The following is a 20758-nucleotide window of genomic DNA, read 5'->3' on the forward strand; positions in this document are numbered from 1 at the left end:
GAGGATGGACCAGACCCTTTTCAGTGGTGCCCAACAACTGGGGGAGGGACAACAGGCACAGACTGGAGCACAGGAGGTTCCATCTGAACATGAGGAGAAACTTCTTTCCTTTGAGGTGCCAGAGCCTGGCCCAGGCTGCCCAGAGCAGGTGTGGAGTCGCCTTCTCTGGAGACATTCAAACCCACCTGGACGTGTCCCTGTGTGATCTGCTCTGGTGACCCTGCGTTAGGGGTTGGGCTGGGGGATCTCCAGAGGTCCCTTCAACCCCAACTAGGTTGGAGTTCAGTGGTGAAGCGGTGGGTGTGGGGACGTGGGGTCTCTGCTGATAGCGGTGTGGGCAAGTCCTGGGATGGGTCCTGCCCCAGTGGACCAGGAAACACTCACTGTGGGGCAGCTGCTGCTCAGGGCCCCAGCATGCCTAGGGCCGGTCTTAGCTTTTACCACACACTGGGTTGTGTTTTCCCCACAGGAGCTATGTGTGCCAGCGATCACAACTGAGCAGGGGTGCTGCTTCTCCTCTCTTGAAGCTTTTCTGACTTCACATGTTCTTGAGGATGTAGTGAGAGGTCAGTTTGGTCAAAAGGACTTAGAAATGCAAAGGTTCTAAGGAAATCCCCAAATCATCTCCAGATAATGTGCTTTTCTGTGCAGGAGCTGCTCAAACCCAGTGGATGGGGATCATATTTGCGTATAAATGATTATCATACACATCTTTTGGAGAAGTAAGCCCTCAGGTGGGTTCATTGTTAAGTATTTATAAAGCTGTTGTTGACTCTGTGCATTTTGTGTTGTTGAGTAGCAATAAATTAGCTTTCAAGTGTCGCTTGTGCTCTTTCTGTTGTGTTTGTGCCTATAGAAATGTTCTTTTATGTTATCTGTAAACAAGAAAATAAAAACAACAAAGACCAGGAAGGGAAGTTGGAGTACAGGGGGTGGAACACAATGACAATGCAATAATTGGAGTTTTTTGCTCTTAGAATCTACTTGCTCGCATTAGATTGCGGGCTTTGTTGGAATGATTGGATATCAATGTGTTGCCTTATTGCAGACCCACTGACAAGTAACTTTGGCTTTCTTAGGCTGCTTTTTGCACTAATTTCTTTTTGTGCTGTTGGGTGCTCTCCTTCCCCTACTGAAATGTCGGGTGCAGGGAGTCAGTTCAGAAGTGATGTAAAGAATTACCCTTGCCTGTGCATTGTGTTCACTCTGCCTCTAGTTCTCCAGGCGTTTTCTGCAATGGTTCTTATATTTCCTTAAATTTACATTTGGTAGGTTACAAACATGTTCAGTGCAAGCCAATCCTCCAAAGCCCAGTTCCTGGACAAAGCGCGGCAGGCTCGGGAGGAGCGGCGGGAGCTGAAGGAGAGGGAACGAGCTGCCATCCAGATCCAGGCTTTGATCAGGAGATTTCTCTGTCGATGTCATTTGCAGAGGGAGATAAGGTGTGTGAAATTCTACCTTCCACGCTTTGCTCTTGTCTGGAGAGATGTGCTTGATTTTTAACTCATTTTTCCCACTTTGGTAGGAGAGAAGTGGATGATTTCTTTGGGGCAAGTGAATCTGGCTCAAATAAAAGAAGTGCTCTTTCTGTCTTCAAAATTGCTAGGAAACTGCTGTTTGTATTTAATCCTAAAGAGGACAAAGAGGTAAGATGGCTACTCTGACACACTTTTCTTCTTTTGAGGATGTTTTAACATGTTAAATATGTTTAATTAGTTATCTGGCCATCATGTACGTTCCCTTGTTATATTTTTGCCTCAGAAATGTGATCTCTGTCTCCTTGTCCTTTTTGGAGAGATCTACCTGTAGGAATGAAATAGAAGAACCCTTGAATTTTTTAGTAGCTGTTCTGTATTCAGGGCATAGTTTAACAACTGTTGTTCCTGATGACCACGCCAAGTTCAGTAACTGAGCAGTGCCCTCAGATTTTGTCAGCTGCACCAGCTCCCCAGGCAGCTGCGTTGTGACGAGCTCACACAGTGTCCTGGCAGAGTCTGGTGTGCAGACGGTTTGTGTTGCAACCACTTTCTCACCCTACCTTGCATTTGTGGTATCAGAGTGAAGCCCTTTGCTGTGCTGTCTGTGAAATGATGATATTTGCCCCAGGAAACTGAGAGCTAATTATGAGGAAAACAATTGGAAAATAAAAGGCTGTATGTAAGGAGCCATTGGTACTGGCTGTAGCGAATGTGTTTGGAATGTTTGGTTTGTTATGGAGGTGTCTTGCTCCCTCTGCTGAGCTGTTCCTAGTGCTTTTCTGCGATAGCTCTTCCTGTTGTTGGAACTAATGCCACCCTTTTTCTTTTTTTTTTTTCCTCCCAGAGATTTGAAAAGCTCTGCCGGTGTATTCTTAATAGTATGGATGTTGAGAATGAGCCCAAGGTCAGCAGCATGGTTTTTCTAGTTTGAGGCTGGGAGGGTTGTTTGTGTTTTGGGTTATTTTTTCGTTTGTTTTTAACTCCGTGTGTGGGGATTTAGGTTGGTGATACTTTAATTTTTAGCTTTCAAAACCCCCAAACACTGCTGAGATTCTATGGTGAAATGTTGGACAAGTTCTGTAGTATTCCTCTGATATTTTTACTCTGTATACAGCAATAGGAGTTAAAGAGTGATTTCTTTCTGTGCTGGCTGGTGTGTTTTGACCAGTGAATTGTGGGGAGAGAAATATCTTTGTTCCACCACTGGGTTGAGCAGGGCACTGGGTTACAAAGCTCCCTGGTAATACGTTCTGGTGATCAGCACCACAAATACTGATTGCAGCTCCCGTTTGTTTTGTATCCGGCCTGTCTCAGGTGTGGTACGTGTCGCTGGCGCTCTCCAAGGATCTTACACTCTTATGGATCAAACAGATCAAAGACATTTTGTGGTTTTGCTGTGAATTCCTCAAGCAGCTTAAGGTGAGAAATGTTTTCTTTGTGTTTTGTCTCCCTGCATTTAACAGTTCTGTCGTTTGGCACAAAACTAATTTGATGTGTTGATATTGGTGTTTGCTATCGCAGCCTGACATCTTGCAAGACTCCAGACTGGTCAACTTGCACCTCACAATGCTCATCACCTTCACGGACACTTCTACGTGGAAAATTCTTCGGGGAAAAGGTGGCGCATCCGATTCAATATTTTAAGCCACTTATCTGGGATTTGCTATTAAAATCTACTGAGTGTTTTTTCTGAACATTTTATTCTCCCTGTGCTTACCACAAAGACTCATTATGCTGCTGTACCTGCACAAAGCATGGAACAGGCAACAAGGGTTCCCTTGAGATTAGATAGGCTATTTCCCTTAGAACAGCAACAGTTACAGTGTTTTTGTAATGCTCCAAAATCTAACACACAAGAAGTGTTCAGGGGATAATGGAATGTGGTTTTAGCTCTGAGGTTTTGTAGGAAATTCACATAGAAAAGTTAAATAAGTATTTGGAGGAAATGAGGCTCATACCTTCAACGAGACTTGATGCAAAATGCTGCTAAAACTGTGTTTTTGCATATAAGGGCAAGGATGTTGTGCAAAAAGAGCTCATGAATTGACAAACGTTTCTAGTGTGTAAGGAGTTAACGAGTGGAGCCATGATGCTGTTTGAGTAACACCCGTGTTTAACTCGGCAGGTGAAACCCTGAGGCCGGCCATGAACCACATCTGTGCAAACATCATGGGACACCTGAATCAGAAGGGATTTTATTCTGTGCTGCAGGTCAGTCTCCAGCTGATATGGTTCTGTCTTCTCTTTATTCTAAACAAGCCCCACTCCTGTGCTGGCTTCTTGTTCTGAGGAAACTTTTATGCTCTCTGTGTGTCAGGGAGAAGCTGGTTGTGGAACACCGATGATTTGTGTGTGGTTGTATTTTTCTTCAAAGCGGTAAAGCAGAGTCTCCCCACTTGAGACCAAATACACCGTCTCCTTTTTGTCACTGAATCTAAATCACACTTAATCCCCTTGTAATGAGATGGACGGTGGGAGTCTTGAATATTTTTCCAAACTTTGCTGCTGCCATGTTGTATGGGTTGGGTTTGGTTTACTGTTCTGTTGGGGAAAGGAACTGGGGTAGTTTTTATTAATCTTTTAAATGAGAATTATACTACCAGGCAACTGTGAGCCTTGCCTGGCAATTGTAAAAGGCCTGGGAAACCTCTGAGTACAGGTGCTAGAGAAATAAGTCTGATTTGATTGCAGTTTTTCTGTTATGCCTTTATTAACCTGAAGCCCTTCTAGTTGTGCCAAATGACTTGTGGTAACAGGTGTTTAGGTTTCTCTGGTGGTGTTTTTTTTCTCTGCTCTGAAAATAAACATGTCTTTCAGGAGTAGTCATCATCTCTTTCTGATTACTGCAGTTTGTTTGTTTGTTTTTATTCCAGATTTTGCTAACTAATGGCTTGGCAAGATCCAGACCTTCCTTGTCAAAAGGCTCTTTAACTGCCATCTTCTCCCTGGCATTGCGGTAAGGCAGCCAGAGCTGCTTGGGGTGACATGCAGTTAAAGTTGTCTTTATTGTGGTTTTGAAGACTTCTCATTCTACCAGTCTCTTTGTGCCACTGAGAATATCGTCCTGATGAAAGAAGCTGCTTTAGGCAAATAGCTCACTTTCCTGTCATCCTTTTTCAGATCAGAATGCTCTGAAGTCAGTAGTGTTAGTATGAGCCTGGACTTTGGAGTGCAATTCCAGTTTAGAGCACAGTGTCTGTATGTCTTTCTGTTGAACCATCAGAAGGGGCGGGAGGTCTCTAGATAACTACGGTGGTTCACAAAGAATGATGAGCTGCTGATGCAGATCTACCTGTTACTCAGTTGCAGGGGCAAAGTTTGTCCCTGAAACAAGAGCTTTTTGCAGGTCTGTCTAATGATTCAGTCTGTTTTCTTTAAAAAAAGGAAAGTATGCTGTTACCCTGACCTCATGTCACTTCACTTTGGAAATCTGCAGCCACTAATGAGCATTCTTTTAATGACTTCAGTGGTTAATTGTGTGCCACTTCCCTTCTGTAGCTGTCACTGCTGGTATGATGAGGTTGTGATGTTCAGTAGGGTAGTAGTGGATGTCTTTGAATATGTCACTTAACATCTTCCTAAGGAAAACAACTACTTAATTACTGACTTTGTGGTAGTGGGGAGAAGAGGAATTTAGGAAATGAACCACAAAGCACTTACAGTGCTATGGGTGGTGTTGTTGATGTGCTGGGTAAAAATACATTATGCTGTGAACTGTTTGGCTGATATTCCTTTGAGTCATAAGCAGTTTTGTGAATTTGCTTTGATAACAGGAGTGTAAGTGAATGTTCTTTTTCCAGTGATGCCTCTTGGTGGGGATAGAACCAGCAGCCGTTTCTGAATGGCTGGGTTACAGACTATGTCTGAGTTTGTTAGATTGGGCTTCTTGCACTGAAGTATTTTTCTCTCTGTAGCCCTGTGGTTGCTGCGCAGTTTTCAGACAATCTGTTGAGGTCGTTTCTGATCCATATCATGTCTGTGCCTGCTATAATGACTCATCTTGCTACTCTAACACCTGAGGTAAGTGGGTGATGTAATAGTGCCAAAAATCCACTGAATATCACATAAGACCACTTGTTATTCTGCTTTATCAACTCTTGGAACAAAGCATTGGCATTTCTCTCTCTGCCAGTTTCAACTTTCTGTTACCGAAGCGCTTGTTCCTTACATCCTACAGATACTCTGGGTTTGTAATACCGCAGAAGTGGGATGATGGGCTGAGCTGCCCTAAAATAAATAAATAAGAATAAAAATAAAGGCATGCATGAGAAACAGCTTGAATATTTTTGCGTGTCCTTATTCTTCCATTTCTGTAACCATAGGCAAGAATTGGTCTGTTTGTGTGGCAGAGAATCTGTGATGGTAATTAGTAGGTTGTCCACTAATTTAATTCAATGTGGCTACTCCTCTGTGTGGCTTGGTGTGGACAGGCACATGGATGGACATGCCAAATGGGCATTCTTTGTTCTCACAGACAGACACTTGCAGAGGTCTGTCTACATCTAGAACGTGGCCTGTCTACATCTAGAACGTGGCCTATTCACCCGCAAGGTTTTTTATTTCCTAGCCCAGCTTCCTGTCACACTCTCTTCAGCGCAAGACTCAACTTGCCACTTTCTTTGGAAAGGAAAGACAATCCGAATTGCTGACAGCACATCAGGTGTGGTGACTTCTCAGCCTCACTGGCCCTTAAATTCTGTCTTTCAGCGTCTGGGAGTGATAGAATCTCATGATCTTTTCCGCAAGTTCATCCTATTTTTAAGTCGTGAAGCACAATGCCGAGATGTCTGTGTGTGCCTGGAAGGAAGTCACACTCTTTGTTTGTTGGGTAAGCACCTGTAAGACTTCTTTTTTTTCCACTGTGCTTGAAAGAGAATTTTGAGTCAAACTGTCATTCTCCATGGGTCAGAGCTGCATCCAACTTATGATTTTTTTATCCTTATTTTTAAGATTTTAAATAATAACTGAGATTTATCTAGTGATATTGCAGACATGGTTTAAGGCCCTTGCAAATGGAGGAAGGGTCAGAAGATTCTTGTTTACATGTCATCATGCCTAAACCATGAAGTAGTATCTCTGCTAGCTTTTCACTTGGACTCTGAGAAAGCCTCACAGCGTAGCAGACTTGAATGTAACTTCCCTAGAGGGATGTGCTACTGAAATATTTTAAATTCACATTTCTGTAAAAGTAACAAGAGGAACAGTTGGAACTCGGGAATAACCATGGATCATCTGTAGGTTACAGTACTTGGTAGCAGGTGTTGGTGGGATTCAGGTGAGAAGGGGCTGATGTGTGCTGGACACAGCTTGCTGCAGGGTGGCCTCTTGTTCTTCACAGAAATCCTCACTGGGGCTTGAAAAGGGTTGTGAGTTCATTCCTTCTATTATGTCTGTAGCCACTGTCTGCAGCATCTGTTGCTCTTTTAAATCTTGCTGTGCTGGTCATTCCACCAGGTAATCTCGTGTACCTGGGCTCCTTGAATGACAGAGTTCTGGAGGAAGAGACGGCTCACTTTGTGGATGTGCTTGTTCACATGCTTTCCTACTGCCAGAAGTATGTTTCACAAAAGAAATCCAACCTCACCCACTGGCATCCTGTTCTGGGCTGGTTTTCACAGACTGTGGATTACGGGTGAGTGAGGAGAACCTTATGGTGATAGATGATTAAGCCTCTCTTTTTTTGTTTTAATGCTGCAATGTGTTTTATGTTTTGAAATGAGCAGTGTGAATAACTTCTCAGATATTTCAGGATATATCTGCACAATATAAACTGGTGCATTCATATACAGACTATTACATGAGGAAATTTGTTTAGTATAATCAGACTGGTAAACAGTGGCCATACTGGTACACTCAGCACAGGACCTGTATTTCAGCTCTTCCTATGAGAACCATCTGTAGGGTGGGTGCAAACTCCGTTTTGATGATGAGCTAAACGTATCACAGTCTCACTGTCTGGTGTTTTATTCCAGCCTGCCTTCTAACGTGTCTCTTCCGGCTTGTCTTTCAGCCTGAACGAGTCTATGCCTCTGCTGACAAAGCAACTGCAGCATCTCTGGGGAGTCCACCTGATCCGCATCCTCTTCAGTGACGTCCTCAGCAAGAAATTACTGGAGAATCAGGAAACAGCTCAGCTGCCAACGCAGCCCATTTCCCCTCAGAACAGCCTTCCGATGAAGAGTCAGTTCAGGAGGGTTGCTTTGGTTTTGTGCGTGTGTGTGTGTGTGTGTGCATGTTGTCTTTGACTCTCCCAGACACGCAGGGCTTTGACTTTGCCACTTATGCTGAAAGGTTTGAGTAATTACTTGCTGCTGCAGCTTAAGTGGGGATATGATCTCTCCTACTTGTAATTCCTGCTCAGAATGCCTCTGTGACCCGGGGCAAGCTTCTTACTTTGGTGCTGTGAAAAATATTTGCTTATTTTAGCAGGATTTGTGATTATTTCTCAAGTAGCTGAAGTGCTTACTGCATAACTTAGTACTTCACAAGGCAAGATGAGAGGGCAGCTTCGCAGGTGGAAAGCAAGGGGAAGCTGGCTTGTGGACCTGCAACGCATGGTCATTCTGCAGAGTATTTGGAATAAAACAGTTGTATTCTAACTATTTTCTAGCTGCTGCTCATAGCACTAGATCCCATGGTCGTTAGTTACTGTGGTTGTGTAGAGTAGTGCCCACTGAAATATTCTGTAGGGTGTCTGCCAGAAAAATCCACCCAAACCTGTCAGTGGAATGACTTAGTCTGCTTAAAATCCTCTTTATTGCATGGCTGCCAAGCAGCTGAGAATAAGAAGTAGTTCAGAACAGCACTTCTGTCTCCTGAACCCAGGTCTCATGTGCTTCTCTGTGCACAGATCTTTTCAAGAGGGCTTTCCAGAAATCTGCATCTGTCCGCAACATTCTCAAGCCTGTTGGGGGCAAGCGAGTGGACTCGGCAGAAGTGCAGAAGGTGTGCAGCATCTGTGTCCTGTACCAAACCACGCTTACAACACTGACACAGATCCGGCTGCAGATACTCACAGGTCAGAGTGCTTCTGTGCTTTTCAAATCACTTAAAAACGTGTGGAAAAAATAGATTTTTCTTATTAAATTCTGTTGACTTGTTGGTAGTTTTATTACTGACAACAGTTTATTGACTGGCTGGATAGAAGGCTTGTTCCATCCTGAATCATACATCTGATCAATAACATTCATCACTTCTTTATCAAGCATTAACTCTCCAGAATACAAATGGAAGCAAGTTTTCCTATAATGAAACCTTGCTTACTCCATATCAAACTTAAGACTGAGTCAGTGTTTTTGAAAACCTGGCAATATTAATCTTTATGTGGTGGAAACGCTGAATGCTTTCATACATCTTTAGAACAAATTACCTGTCTTGGGAATGGATGGAGGAGGAGATAAGGCTGGTTTTGGAGCAGAGGAATGACTCCAGAACCTTTGTTTGTGGCTGTAGTGGTGCCCACAGACACAGCCTTGTTCTTTGTGTTCTCATCTCTGAGATGGCTGTAATGCTGATTGGGTTGCAGGAATTAATTATTTTCTAAAATTGCAAAATAATTAGTGAGAGTGCATGCAGATGTGCATACAGTTAATGCCTCATTAAAAGGCTTTTTTCCTGCTTTCCTGGTACATCTCCTGTTAATGCAGACAGGCTTGGGAGCCAAATGTGATGTTTATGTTCCCTTCCAGTGATGTGTTGCTTTACAAAAAGATTTTTCATCTCCAAGTCCTGTTTGTTTGAGCCTGCATGAGCAAGGAGGCAGATCAGGCTTTACTGAGTGTGCTTTATTTTTCTGTTGCCAGGCCTCACTTACCTGGATGATCTGTTGCCCAAATTATGGGCTTTTATCTGTGAGCTGGGACCACAGGGAGGGTTAAAGCTCTTCTTGGAGTGCTTGAATAATGATACGGAGGAATCCAAGAGGCTCCTGGCCATGTTGATGCTCTTCTGTGACTGCTCCCGCCACCTTATCACGTAGGTAGCAAGCAGAGGGTGCTCTCTAGATTTGTAATGCAAAGCTGTTGCATTTCTTAGGTTTCAAGAGGAACAGTTAAGGTATTTCTGCCTTTGCATAACAATAACTAGGCAGACAAAAAAAAAAAAGATGTTGCTGGTCAGTAGAGACAGTTTTCATAGCATGAATAATGAAAAGGTTCTCTTGGGGACTAATGTATAGCTGTATGAAATACTGTCTTTGCTGTATCTCGGACCTTTCATGCTGCCTTCTGTTAGGATCAGATATCGATCAAAATCAATAAATAACATTTAGTTGTTTATGACTGAAGTCCTCATGGGTGTCAGTTGTCATAGAAATAAGAGCTGCTCTTAAAGGATAATGTGCCTTTATGAAAATTTCAAAAGGGAATTAAATTGGCACTTGTGCATTTGCATTTGTTTTCTCCAATAGGATTCTTGATGACATAGAAGTCTATGAAGAGCAGATTTCATTCAAACTGGAAGAGCTTGTTACTATCTCATCTTTTCTGAATTCCTTTGTATTTAAGATGATCTGGGATGGAATTGTAGGTAAGTGCTTTTATTAGCATGAGTTGAGGTTACTGTTAGAACAGCAATTGCCATTAATTTTGGAATCTGAAGCTTCTGTGAATTATTTATTTGCACAGAAAAACATTACATTGTGTGGCGTGAGAATATGTCCCAGTCTTTTGGTGTCCAGATGCACTATTGTGCTTGGCACCAAATAGGGTGCACTTTTCTATTTCCAACAAGAATTTGTGTAACAGACATGATGTGCATGTTGCTTTTTGCCAGAGTGTAGTGTGACTGGGCCGTGCATTGGACATGAATGTAATGTGGTGCTTTGACAAAGCAGAGCAGACTTGCTGGGGTCTCTGTAGATATCTAGTGTTGATCTGTATGCTGGTATAATTTGGGTAGAGCTCAGTTCTGGCAGTTAGATGAGATAGTCCATTTCTGCTGTGATGGCTCAGCTGGAGCTGCTTGAGATGGCTTTGATGTGCCCAAGAGTTTTTTCACTTGGTTCAAAGAGGAGACTGTGTCTTCTGCAAAGCATGAAATCTCTCCCCTCTGCAAGCAGTGAAGTTTAGGACAAATACATCTGTCCTTAGTGTGGGGCAGAGGATCAACATGTTGCTCTTGGGCACTCCAGTTCCCTGGAGTGCCTGGACATTGCTGCTTTGTTTCTTTTTGTTCAGAGAATGCCCGAGGGGAGACCCTGGAGCTTTTTCATTCTGTCCATGGCTGGCTCATGGTCTTGTATGAACGGGACTGCCGCAGGCGCTTTGCTCCAGAGGATCACTGGTTACGCAAGTAAGTGTGCAGCGCAAGGCAGGGATCGTGTGGAGCCGTGTGCTTGTCCCAGTGCAGCAGCTTCCCTGTGGGTGACCGGTTTGGGGTCCCTTACTTTAAACTGAGTACCCCTTGTCCTGCCTGTGAGATCCAGGTGAAAACTGCTCCCTGGGTTTGCATTTGAGGCTGCCCCTCCTGTTGTGCTTCTCTTCTGTGGCATAAGGGTTAGCTGCTGCTCGTGGAGGGTGAGGCTTTGCAAACTGCCTCGACACCTAACAGCTCAAGTGTCTCTGGCCATCTTAGCTCTGTACACCTGAGCACTTGCATTGTCTTTGAAATCATTACAGGTTTCCTCTCTCTCCTACCCCTGGCTATTCCCCACACCTGGGCATTTCTCAGGCATCTCTGAATCTGTGCCTTTCTTTGTAAGGGACCTCAAACCCAGCGTGCTCTTCCAGGAGCTGGACAAGGACAAGAAACGAGCCCAGCTGCTCCTGCAGTACATCCCACACGTCATTCCCCACAAGAACGTGAGTAGGACAGAGGGTGCAGGCTGAAAAGCCGGTGGCCTGGGATGGAAGGGACGTGCATGTTGAGAATTTTGTGACATGGAGCTTGTGACTGAAATGCCAGTTAAACAAAAGTCTTGTCCTTCCCCCAAACTCTCCCCAACGTATTTCCTCTAAACTGTCTTCATTGAGAGGGAGCTGATGTGTGTGGACAGCTGCACGGAGTCAGCCCACAGTGCCTGATGAAAACTTACATTTCTTTTCTTTTTAAGAGAGTGCTGCTTTTCCGAAACATGGTTACAAAGGAGAAGGAGAAGCTTGGCCTGGTTGAAACCAGCTCTGCATCGCCTCATGTCACGCATATCACGATCCGCCGCTCACGGATGCTGGAGGTGAGTGACCTGGCTTGCAGTTGGCTTGCAGAAGCCAACCAAGAAGGCAGTGACTTGGTCTGACGAGAACATGGGGTGTAAATGTGCTTTTACCTTCTCTGTGGGCACTGAGGGACCCAGTGCCAGTTCTGTCGCTTTTGTATGAAGTGACGTTACAGGAAAATGCTGGACCTTAGTTCACCTCAGGCTGCTACAAACCTGGAGTTTTGACTAGGAAAAATGCTGGTCTTTTTGAACACAAGATTCAATGACAAATGCAGGTTTCTGGGGTGTATTTGCGTGGGTGTTTCATGTGTCTCCCTGCGTGATTGTTCTCTGCTTTTTCTGTTCTGTGTAGGATGGATATGAACAGCTACGGCAGCTTTCCCAGAACGCCATGAAGGGAGTGATCAGAGTGAAGTTTGTGAATGATCTGGGTGTCGATGAGGCTGGTATTGACCAAGATGGTGTCTTCAAAGAGTTTCTGGAAGAGATAATAAAGAAGGTGTTTGACCCTGCACTCAACTTGTTCAAGGTATGATGCAGAACTGCAGATGCTGACCATGATGACCCATTGCAGAGAGAAACAGCCTGGCTTACTGCGCTGTTACCTGTTTGTGTGCAGACAACCAGCGGTGACGAGAGGCTGTATCCATCCCCGACATCTTACATTCATGAGAACTACCTCCAGCTCTTTGAGTTTGTGGGGAAGATGCTTGGGAAGGCTGTCTATGAGGTGAGCCCCAAGTACCGCATTAGGATATTGTCACTGTTGGCATCTGCCACATGCCTGGGGAGGTGTTATTGAAGAGGTGAGTTTGAAAAAATGACTTGGATAGAGATATTGATGATGGAGCAGTCTGGCACTTCTTCAGGCAGGTATTAAAAATAGTTTTGGAGGTAAAACCTGAGACACATCTTGATTATTCTTCCTGGTGCTGGGGACACTAGAATAGTCTGTTATTTCGTTGTTACACCGTACAAGCGTCCATTTGTTGATAACTTACTTAAAGGGACATGTGTTGAAAAGGAGGATGGGTTGATAGAATGACCCTCTCCATGCAAGGTAGTTCTTTTAAAGAAAACATGTTGTTGCCCTGTTGCCTTTTTGTAGCTGCTCAGCTAATTAATGGATTTTAGAAGGGTATGGGTTTCTTAGCTGATTTCAGTGTCTTACATCTTTGCACTTTTTCCACAACACGTGATCTGCCTACGAGCCTCATAGCCAAAGACGTTGCACAGGACAGGTGTGCAGCAGGACCTTATCTGTGCGTTCTCCTTGTCTGCAGGGAATAGTTGTGGATGTACCATTCGCTTCCTTCTTCTTGAGCCAGCTGCTTGGGCACCACCACAGCATCTTCTACAGCTCTGTAGACGAACTTCCCTCCTTGGACTCAGAGTTCTATAAAAATCTCACTTCAATTAAGGTTTGAGCATTCATTTTCCTGTTGTTTAACTCCCTTAGGGCTGCTGCTAGAAATACTAGGATTGCAAATTCTTTTGGGGTACTGATCATCTTTAAAAACACACTGGAAGTATTTGGTGATGCTGAGGCAGGTTGGCAGGTGGGTGGCTGTCCTGTGTTTTTACTGGGGTACGCAGGGGTGAGAAAGGAGTCTGAAGGTGTAAACCTGGAACTGGCAGTCGGAAAATCCTGAGTTTTATCCTCAGTTCTTGTGCAGTGTCCCCATAACCTAGAGCAACTCAGGCTGATTCTATAATTCCATGGTTCTGTGTATTTGTTATGCTTTGGTGCCTCGTATCTACTGGGGATCACTTAGTGGGAGGGTAATAGAAAAAAGCAGAGCTGCTGTTCCTGCTGCTAAACACTGACCATCTTTCCCTTTCTCTGTTGTTCCTCTAGCGCTATGATGGCGATATCAGTGACTTGGGCTTAACGCTATCCTACGATGAAGATGTGATGGGTCAGGTAGGTTTTTATTCAATGACTGATAGTCCAAGTCCACAACCCTGGCTCAGGCAGTCCCTATTCCCCCTGGTTAGATCCCAGCTGCTCCACACAGGAGCGTCTCCCTCACTTGTCTGGCTGATGCCACCAGGAAGAGCCTTTGAAGCACTGAGAGGGATCCTGAGAGATCCCACAGCCTGTGGTGCCAGAAGTGGCAGATTGGGGCATTTGGCAGCAGAACTGGGTTTGACTCCTGAGCAGAGGTGTCCCAGCTTTTATTAGTGTCCTCGGAGCAGAGAAATACACCTGCAGCCTGACTTGCCAGCAGAAGACAGCTATTCTCTGCTGAGCTTTCTGAGAGCTGGTCCTGAGCATCTCAAAGTCAGGCACTGTCCACACTCAAAATACAAAGTGCTTTTTACTCTGGTACTTGCAGTTCCGAGCATTTTGGTTGGATGCTCCGTGTGGCCCATCTGAACAAGGATCCTGAGGGGACTGACTGTAAATGACCTTGTGTTTGATTGTGGTTAGGGCTGAGCTCTGCTCTCTTTTTATAAAAAACACCTGTGCTGACAGGTTGGCTCAGCATCAGAGGATCTCTGAACTCCCCTGTAGGATTCTGTGGCTTCATTGAGTATTTAGCCGTGGGCAGAGAATAGCTTTTTCCACAAAAAAGTTTGCCCTCTGACCCTTAATTTTTCTAGTGCCAGGATTTTGTATTTTCTAGGTGAAAAACATTGTTTTGTGCTTTCTCTGCATAACTGGTTTTCCTGTCTTTTAAAAGAAGAATCTGTGTGAGCAGGGAGGAATTCCTTTTCTTTCAACGTAGCCATTTCCATCAGAGAAACCTGACGTCTGTCAGGAGGTCTCATGGCCTTGAGAAGCAAAGTCTGTTTGTCAGTCCCTTATAAAGGCTTCAGGGTTCTTGGTTGTACTTGTGCCTTGGGTTCTGTGCTGCTGTGTGTGCACAGCTGGAAAATACAGATAGATAAGACGTCAGTGGATGCTGTTGTTGCTGCAGGTTCTGTGAGGAGAGCCCGGCTAGCGCAAAGCCTGAACGGTTAGCAGTGCAGATCCGGTGGCACAGGGCTCAGAGACCAGTCACGGAGCATTTATCTGGGGCAGCTTGTCCTTGAGAGCTTTCCGTGCTGCATTTTTTTTATTCCTAAGTTGCCTAGTTTGGACCTAGCTTGCATTACAGCACACAAAGCTTCTAAATCAAGCAGGGCACCCCGTTTTCCTTGTGCTTTGGCCACACTGAAGCATCCAGCTGGGGTAACCTTGTGGTTCCTGGTTGAACTCGTGTGTCTCCGCTGGGTCCAGCTTTGTGTTGGGCACAGGGGAGCTGAGCTTCTCCCCGTGCTGCGCTCCCTTCTGACCTTGGAAGTCACCTGGAACTGAAGCCCAGAGGCCACTGTGACATGTGAATAATGACTTTCCTGAGTGCCCAGCTTGAGGGACAGGGAGCTGTGTCACTCGAGTGGCCCCAGAACGAGACCTGTGGAGCAGACAGCCGGGGATTGTGCTGGCAGACTGAGCTATGCAAAGGCTCTGAGCTCGTTCAGCCTCTGGATTCGGGGATTATGACAGTCCCCCGGGGCTGTTTGAGTTGATTTGTGTGCGGTTCAGCAGTGATGGATCAGACGAGAGAGGAGGTTTCCTTGAAGAAGCGCTGGCTCCACTGGTGGGAGCAGTGGAGTTCCCCACTGTTCAATTACTATGTTAATAGTTAAGTGAAACTGGTTCAAGGCAGAAGCAGGATTATTACTTAAATTTTAAATCCTACTGTTTTATTGTAAAAATAAATGTTTTATGGGGAGGTAACAGCTTAGCATGGCATTTCTTTCCATTGTGGTTCCAGGCAGTAATTAGCAATACAATCATTTCTTCCTCAGCTTGTTTGCCATGAACTTGTTCCTGGAGGGAAGACCATTCCCGTTACCAATGAAAATAAGTAAGTACAGCAATTAGATTTTTAAGGTCACCACTGCAAAATACTTTATTCTAGTTCCTTGGGCTTGCATCTGGAATGAATTGAGATAGATTGGAGTAGAAGGAGCACATAAATATCTTAATAGAATTTACTGGTTACAGTTCATTGGCAGAAATTGTATTAAATTTGATTTGCAAAATAAAAATTGACAATTTGCTTCTTGAAACAGCGCTTCTGAGGTCAAAGGCACACAGTCTGTGAGATTCTGCAGAATTTAATGACGGTGATAGATACAGACAGATGGATTCAAAGCAATTCAGGCACACAGTCGTGAACATAGAGGGCACAGATGCTCAAAGACACCTTGGAGCAGACAGATCTTCTCAGAATGATAACATGTGGCAGTTGTATAAAGCGCTGTTCTTCAGAGGAGACAGTGGTGAATTCAAATGTAGTCGACAGTCGTACTTTAGACACAGGAAATCGGAGGAGACACGGAGCCCTGTAGCTATTTTCACAGATAACCGGCTTTTAGATAGTTATCGTAAATGTCAACTCCAGAGCCTGAAAACCAAACCCACCTTTTTGTTCCCTTCATTTTTTTTCTTTCTCTGTACCCTTCAGTGATCATAAAAGCAGGGTAAAATATCTATTAAGCAGATGTGTGTTTGAACTGGTAATCTGGGGGTTGTTCTCTTTAATGGCAAGTGAAAGCTGGATCCTACCTGAGGATTTGTCTTTGTTAGTCGTGCTTCGCAACCTGATGTTCCCAGAAGTCTCTTTCCCTTCTCGAGCTCTGACCAGGGAGTTTGCATTTGAAAGGATCATTCTCTGGCGTGTCTGAAGTCAGCTCAGGGAGAAAGTTGAAAGTCCTGTATGTTGCTCTGATCGCTTACAGCAGAAACTTTGAAGCTTTTGTGCAGCTGTGCACACAGATTGGTAGTTGGGAGGGAACAGAAGAAGCATTAGATGTGGAAACAATCTTGAAACAGTTCTGTCTGCTAATGCAGACAGAGGTCTCCTGGCTGAAAACCCAGTGCAGGGGATTGTGGCGGTGTCTGCCCAGGAGCTGGTGAAGAAGAATCCACCAGCTTGGTTGTTCTGACTGTTGGTGAGAAGAGAAAGCCTGATGGTGCTTCCCCCTGATAAACAGTGCGCCTCTTCATACCACTGGGGTGAAGGTGGAACTTCTCAGTGGTTTTTGGTGTGTTGATTCTCCAGCCATGGGTTCCAATGCAGCGTCAGAACCCAGACATTTGTTTTTCAAACCTAGAGAAGCGACTGTGACTGGGATCTGATCCTTTAAAGAGAAGCTGGACGCAGGCTCCGCTCTGTGAGCTGCTGTCCGGCCAAGGTTCATCAAGTGATGATTATTAAAGCCAGCCAGTCCCTGGGTTGGGAAGAAGCTCTGAGAAATGAACAGACGGTCCCAGAGGTGGGAGGCAAAGTCTGGGCAGAAGAGCAGCTTTTTCTGCTTAAACAAAGAGCAGGGCCCTGGAGGGGAAAGTGTAATGCAGTGCTAGTCCCTTTTGGGCTGGAGAGACAGGTCAGCAGCCTGGTTCCTGCACCAGAGAGGTGGTTCTACCTTGTTGCTGCATCTCCGTCACTGCCACCCTCCCTGTCACACGCAGGATCAGCTACATCCATCTCATGGCTCACTTTCGGATGCACACGCAAATCAAGAGTCAGACAGCAGCACTCATCAGTGGATTCAGGTCGATCATTAAGCCTGAGTGGATTCGTATGTTTTCCGCACCAGAATTGCAGCGGCTGATCTCTGGTGACAATGCTGAGATTGACCTCGAGGACTTAAAGTAAGTGAGCAACTTGGTGTGCTGGTCTCCCTGCTCAGCAAACCGAGCCAGTTTCTTCCAGAGCTGTTTGGAGGTTTGCAGGAGATGGACTCTTTCACAACTTTCTGCTCCTCGTAACTGAAATTTGAGGAGCAGACAGAAATGGAGCTGTAGAACATGTTCCTTAAAGCTAATTTGGACAAAGTACCAATGAACAGGAAAGGTCTCTTCCTCCACTGGTTCCTGAGAGCAGAAATTCTCTCTGCTGTCACAACCTTTCTCTCCCCAGAAAACACACCGTGTATTATGGAGGCTTCCATGGGAGTCACCGGGTGATTATCTGGCTGTGGGACATCCTGGCCAATGACTTCAGCCCCGAGGAGAGAGCCATGTTTCTCAAGGTAATCGCTGGTGTTACAGCCCCGCCTGCCTTTCAGGTTGGTTGGGCTAGTGCTGTTCCAGTTAGCTGGGAGCTTTCTCCAGAAATGCTTGGCACCTTAAAATCAACATCCTGCTCCTCAAAGGGGCAGCCCTGGAAGCAGAGTTTCTATAAATGCTCTTGTGTCACCCTGAGTAGTCTTGCCTAGATGACAGTTTTCAAAGACCCGCAGAGCTGTGCACTAAAGCTCAGCAGCATGTACTGGGGCTGCTCAAACGCCAGCCCGAGCAGCTGTGACTGCATTACCTGCAGGTCTGGCACAGCCAGGCTGCTCTCGCCGCTGCCGTCTTTCACCATCCGTCGCTTTTTCAGTTTGTTACCAGCTGCTCCAGGCCTCCGCTTCTGGGCTTTGCCTACCTCAAGCCTCCGTTTTCCATCCGCTGCGTGGAAGTCTCCGATGACCAGGTAGGGACCCTGCTTGCTCCTGTCTCTTGTGTTCCCTGCCAGGCCCCTCCCAGCCTCCTCATCTCGCACCAGGAAAATCTTAAGGCATAAAGATACATGTTCGATAGGGCAAGGTGAAACAACCTCACGCTAATAGGGTGCATGCAGCTGCACCTACCTGCTCCCACACACAGCAGCACTCGGGCTGCCTGTCTTACTGCCTGTCTCCAGGGTTGTGTTTTCCCCTTGGGACCTCTCTGTGCCACTGATCCTGTCCCCTGTGCACCCTGCACCCCTGTTTGTGGCGGCAGTTACAGTTACAAGAGAAGCTCCTTTCTGACCACTGTGGGGGACGGGGCTTTGAGGTTCAGCTCTCCCTCTTCCCGGCAGACGGGTTTGGTGTTGGCACCTCTGCCCTGTGCACAGGCAACCTGCTTGGCAGGAGCACAGTGGAAAAGTGCAAGGTGCTGTATTTCTGCCCCGTTCTAGGACACTGGTGACACGCTGGGCAGCGTGCTACGAGGCTTCTTCACGATCCGCAAGAAAGAGCCGGGCGGGCGTCTCCCAACCTCCTCTACGTGTTTCAACCTCCTCAAGCTCCCCAACTACAGCAAGAAGAGCATCCTGCGGGAGAAACTGCGCTACGCCATCAGCATGAACACTGGCTTCGAGCTGTCCTAGTGGCCCTGGACTTGGCGATGGGGGCTCTCGGAGCTGCTGGCGGTGGAGGCCTTCGTGCACAGAGCTGCCGGCTCACACGAGGGCTGGAGAGATGCAGCTGATAATAAAGGTTTCCAGGGAAGAGCTGCTGGGCCAGATAGGGCTGGCTCTTCTTGGGCACTGCTCCAGGATGAAGGAGGTGACGGGCCTGACCCAATGCACTTCACTTGACACCCACGTAAATCGTCTTTAAAAGCAAACCCTAGGGGAGCACAAAAGGAACATTAAAAGTGCCAGTCAGATTAGTGACCGTGATACCCCCAGCAGGCTCTGCAGTCTGGGCAGCTGCTGCTGGGGGAGCGTTTCTTTTTCCTTTCCCAGGAGATGGTCCAGTTTCTTACTGGGTGGAAGTCGGTCTGTGGGAAGCTGCAGAAAGGCAGAAACGTGACAGAGCCCACGAGGAGACGAGCAGGAGGCTGCAGCGTTGGATGTGCCACAAACGGGCACTGTTCTCTCAGGTCAGGTGTGCGTGGGGGCTGCCCAATGCCCTCGCTCTGTGCGAGTCCCTTGCATTTGTCTTGGAGAATGAACCACTTGCCCAGACTTGAGAAGCAGCAGGTTAAACACAAGCAGATGGACTCTGCCACTCTCAGGAAGGTTCCCGAGTGCGGGAGGTTAAGACCTCAAGCAGCAGGCGTGGGGGTCAGCGTGCTGAGCCAGCTGCGTCTCTGCCAAGCTCGTGCCAGAGCCTGTGCTTCGGACAAGAGGGTTTGTTGTCTGAATTTGCTCAGGAGCAGAAAAGGTTCAATTTTATTTAGTTTCCAGAGGACAGGCGGTGGCACGCAGCTCGGGCAGCCCTCGCCCCCTGCGCGCTCTGGAAGGGAAATGTGTCGAGTTGCCGAGAGCCCTCTGGAAACCTCCGCTGGCAAATCTCCTCTTGCTCGGGTAGAGGTTTCACTTTGTTTGCAGGCTCTTTTGTGATGGAGACATGCTGTTTCGAACCAGGACTTGGCCTCTGCGTAACAGCCACATTCACTTTGTTGCCAAACTATTTATTTTGGTCGCTTTGTCTCATTCTGGCCTTATTTTTAACGGTTGATGTTTGCCTGCAGCAGTCAGCTTTTTCAGGTTGCTCTGAAAGGCAGGGTGTGAGTGGGGAGTTTGCACGTGTGTGTGTTTTGGGGAGGTTTGGACCTTTCCTACCATTTCTAATGAAGTTCAGAGCTTGATTCATAAAGTGTCTCTGCAACTTCCCAGCCTTGGTCCCTTGCTGCTGCAAGTCCTGCCTGGGCCCAGACCAGGTGAGAGGAGGGACTGTGATCTCCTGGGCTGCTCAGTTCTTGCGGGGTTTCTGGCACAAAGGAAAGCCATGTACATTGCCCTGTTTGGGACAGAATTAAAAACCAGTCACCCTCTCGCCTTCCCCAATTCTGCTCGCTAATAAAACAAGCTCACTGATAAAGCAGAGGCTGCTGCTCTCTCCCCTGGACTTCCCTTTCCCCCCAGACTGTCCTGTGGCACCGGTGACCCTCACCCTGTGCTCTGGCTCCTCTGCACGGCTCGGTGCTTTGCTGCACGAGGCAGCTGGCAGCAGCCAGACCCTACCTCAGCCTTGGTCCATCCCTCAAGTTGCACCGGGGAGGTTTAGATTGGACATTAGGGAATATTTCTTCCTGGAAAGGGCTGTCGGGCATTGGCACAGGCTGCCCAGGGCAGTGGTGGAGCCACCATCCCTGGAGGGGTTGGACAGATGCGAGATGAATGTGGGTCAGTGCCAGGGGTGGGTTAACGGTTGGACTCGATGATCTTGAGGGTCTTTTCCAACCAAAATGATTCTGTGATTATGTCCCGCAAAGATTCACATCCCCAGGTGTGCACGTTTCTCTGCACAGAGGAAGCTCCCTGGGCTCTTTGGAGACCCTCTGAACCACAATGTGTTGCACATTTCAAACAGACGAGAAAATACTTGGCACTATTCAACCAAGAGAACAGAGGTGGCCTTTGCTTCATTT

At 46.4% G+C, this 20758-nt stretch overlaps 1 protein-coding gene across 2 annotated transcripts; it reads left to right on the plus strand.

Moving 5' to 3' along the window:
- Positions 1–472: 472 nt before the first annotated feature.
- On the plus strand, positions 473–20552 carry UBE3B (ubiquitin protein ligase E3B). 2 transcript variants are annotated; one of them, XM_082066432.1, is made up of 28 exons: positions 473–566; positions 652–734; positions 1273–1442; positions 1526–1646; positions 2323–2382; positions 2793–2897; positions 3000–3096; positions 3604–3689; positions 4352–4434; positions 5393–5498; positions 6186–6306; positions 6933–7110; positions 7489–7658; positions 8329–8496; positions 9281–9452; positions 9886–10004; positions 10655–10769; positions 11179–11278; positions 11530–11649; positions 11987–12163; positions 12254–12364; positions 12918–13055; positions 13493–13558; positions 15433–15491; positions 17102–17284; positions 17553–17664; positions 18015–18107; positions 18576–20552. In XM_082066432.1, the coding sequence occupies exons 3-28, from the start codon at positions 1282–1284 to the stop codon at positions 18765–18767; spliced, it is 3213 nt and encodes a 1070-aa protein (XP_081922558.1). In that variant the 5' UTR covers positions 473–566; positions 652–734; positions 1273–1281; the 3' UTR covers positions 18768–20552. The 2 variants fall into 2 exon arrangements, with proteins under 2 accessions (XP_081922558.1, XP_081922559.1); XM_082066433.1 differs by lacking the exon at positions 473–566 and having other exon boundaries at positions 644–734.
- Positions 20553–20758: the final 206 nt, after the last annotated feature.

This window comes from Streptopelia decaocto (genome assembly GCF_964273445.1).
Source record: "Streptopelia decaocto genome assembly, chromosome: 15".
NCBI lineage: Eukaryota > Metazoa > Chordata > Aves > Columbiformes > Columbidae > Streptopelia > Streptopelia decaocto.

Excerpts from the sequence above, each read along its gene's own strand:
- UBE3B (XM_082066432.1), top strand. The coding sequence starts at position 1,282 with ATGTTCAGTGCAAGCCAATCCTCCAAAGCCCAGTTCCTGGACAAAGCG. Across the intron at positions 10,005-10,654 it reads GATCTGGGATGGAATTGTAG|AGAATGCCCGAGGGGAGACC; the intron begins GTAAGTGCTTTT and ends CTTTTTGTTCAG. Across the intron at positions 18,108-18,575 it reads TGGAAGTCTCCGATGACCAG|GACACTGGTGACACGCTGGG; the intron begins GTAGGGACCCTG and ends GCCCCGTTCTAG.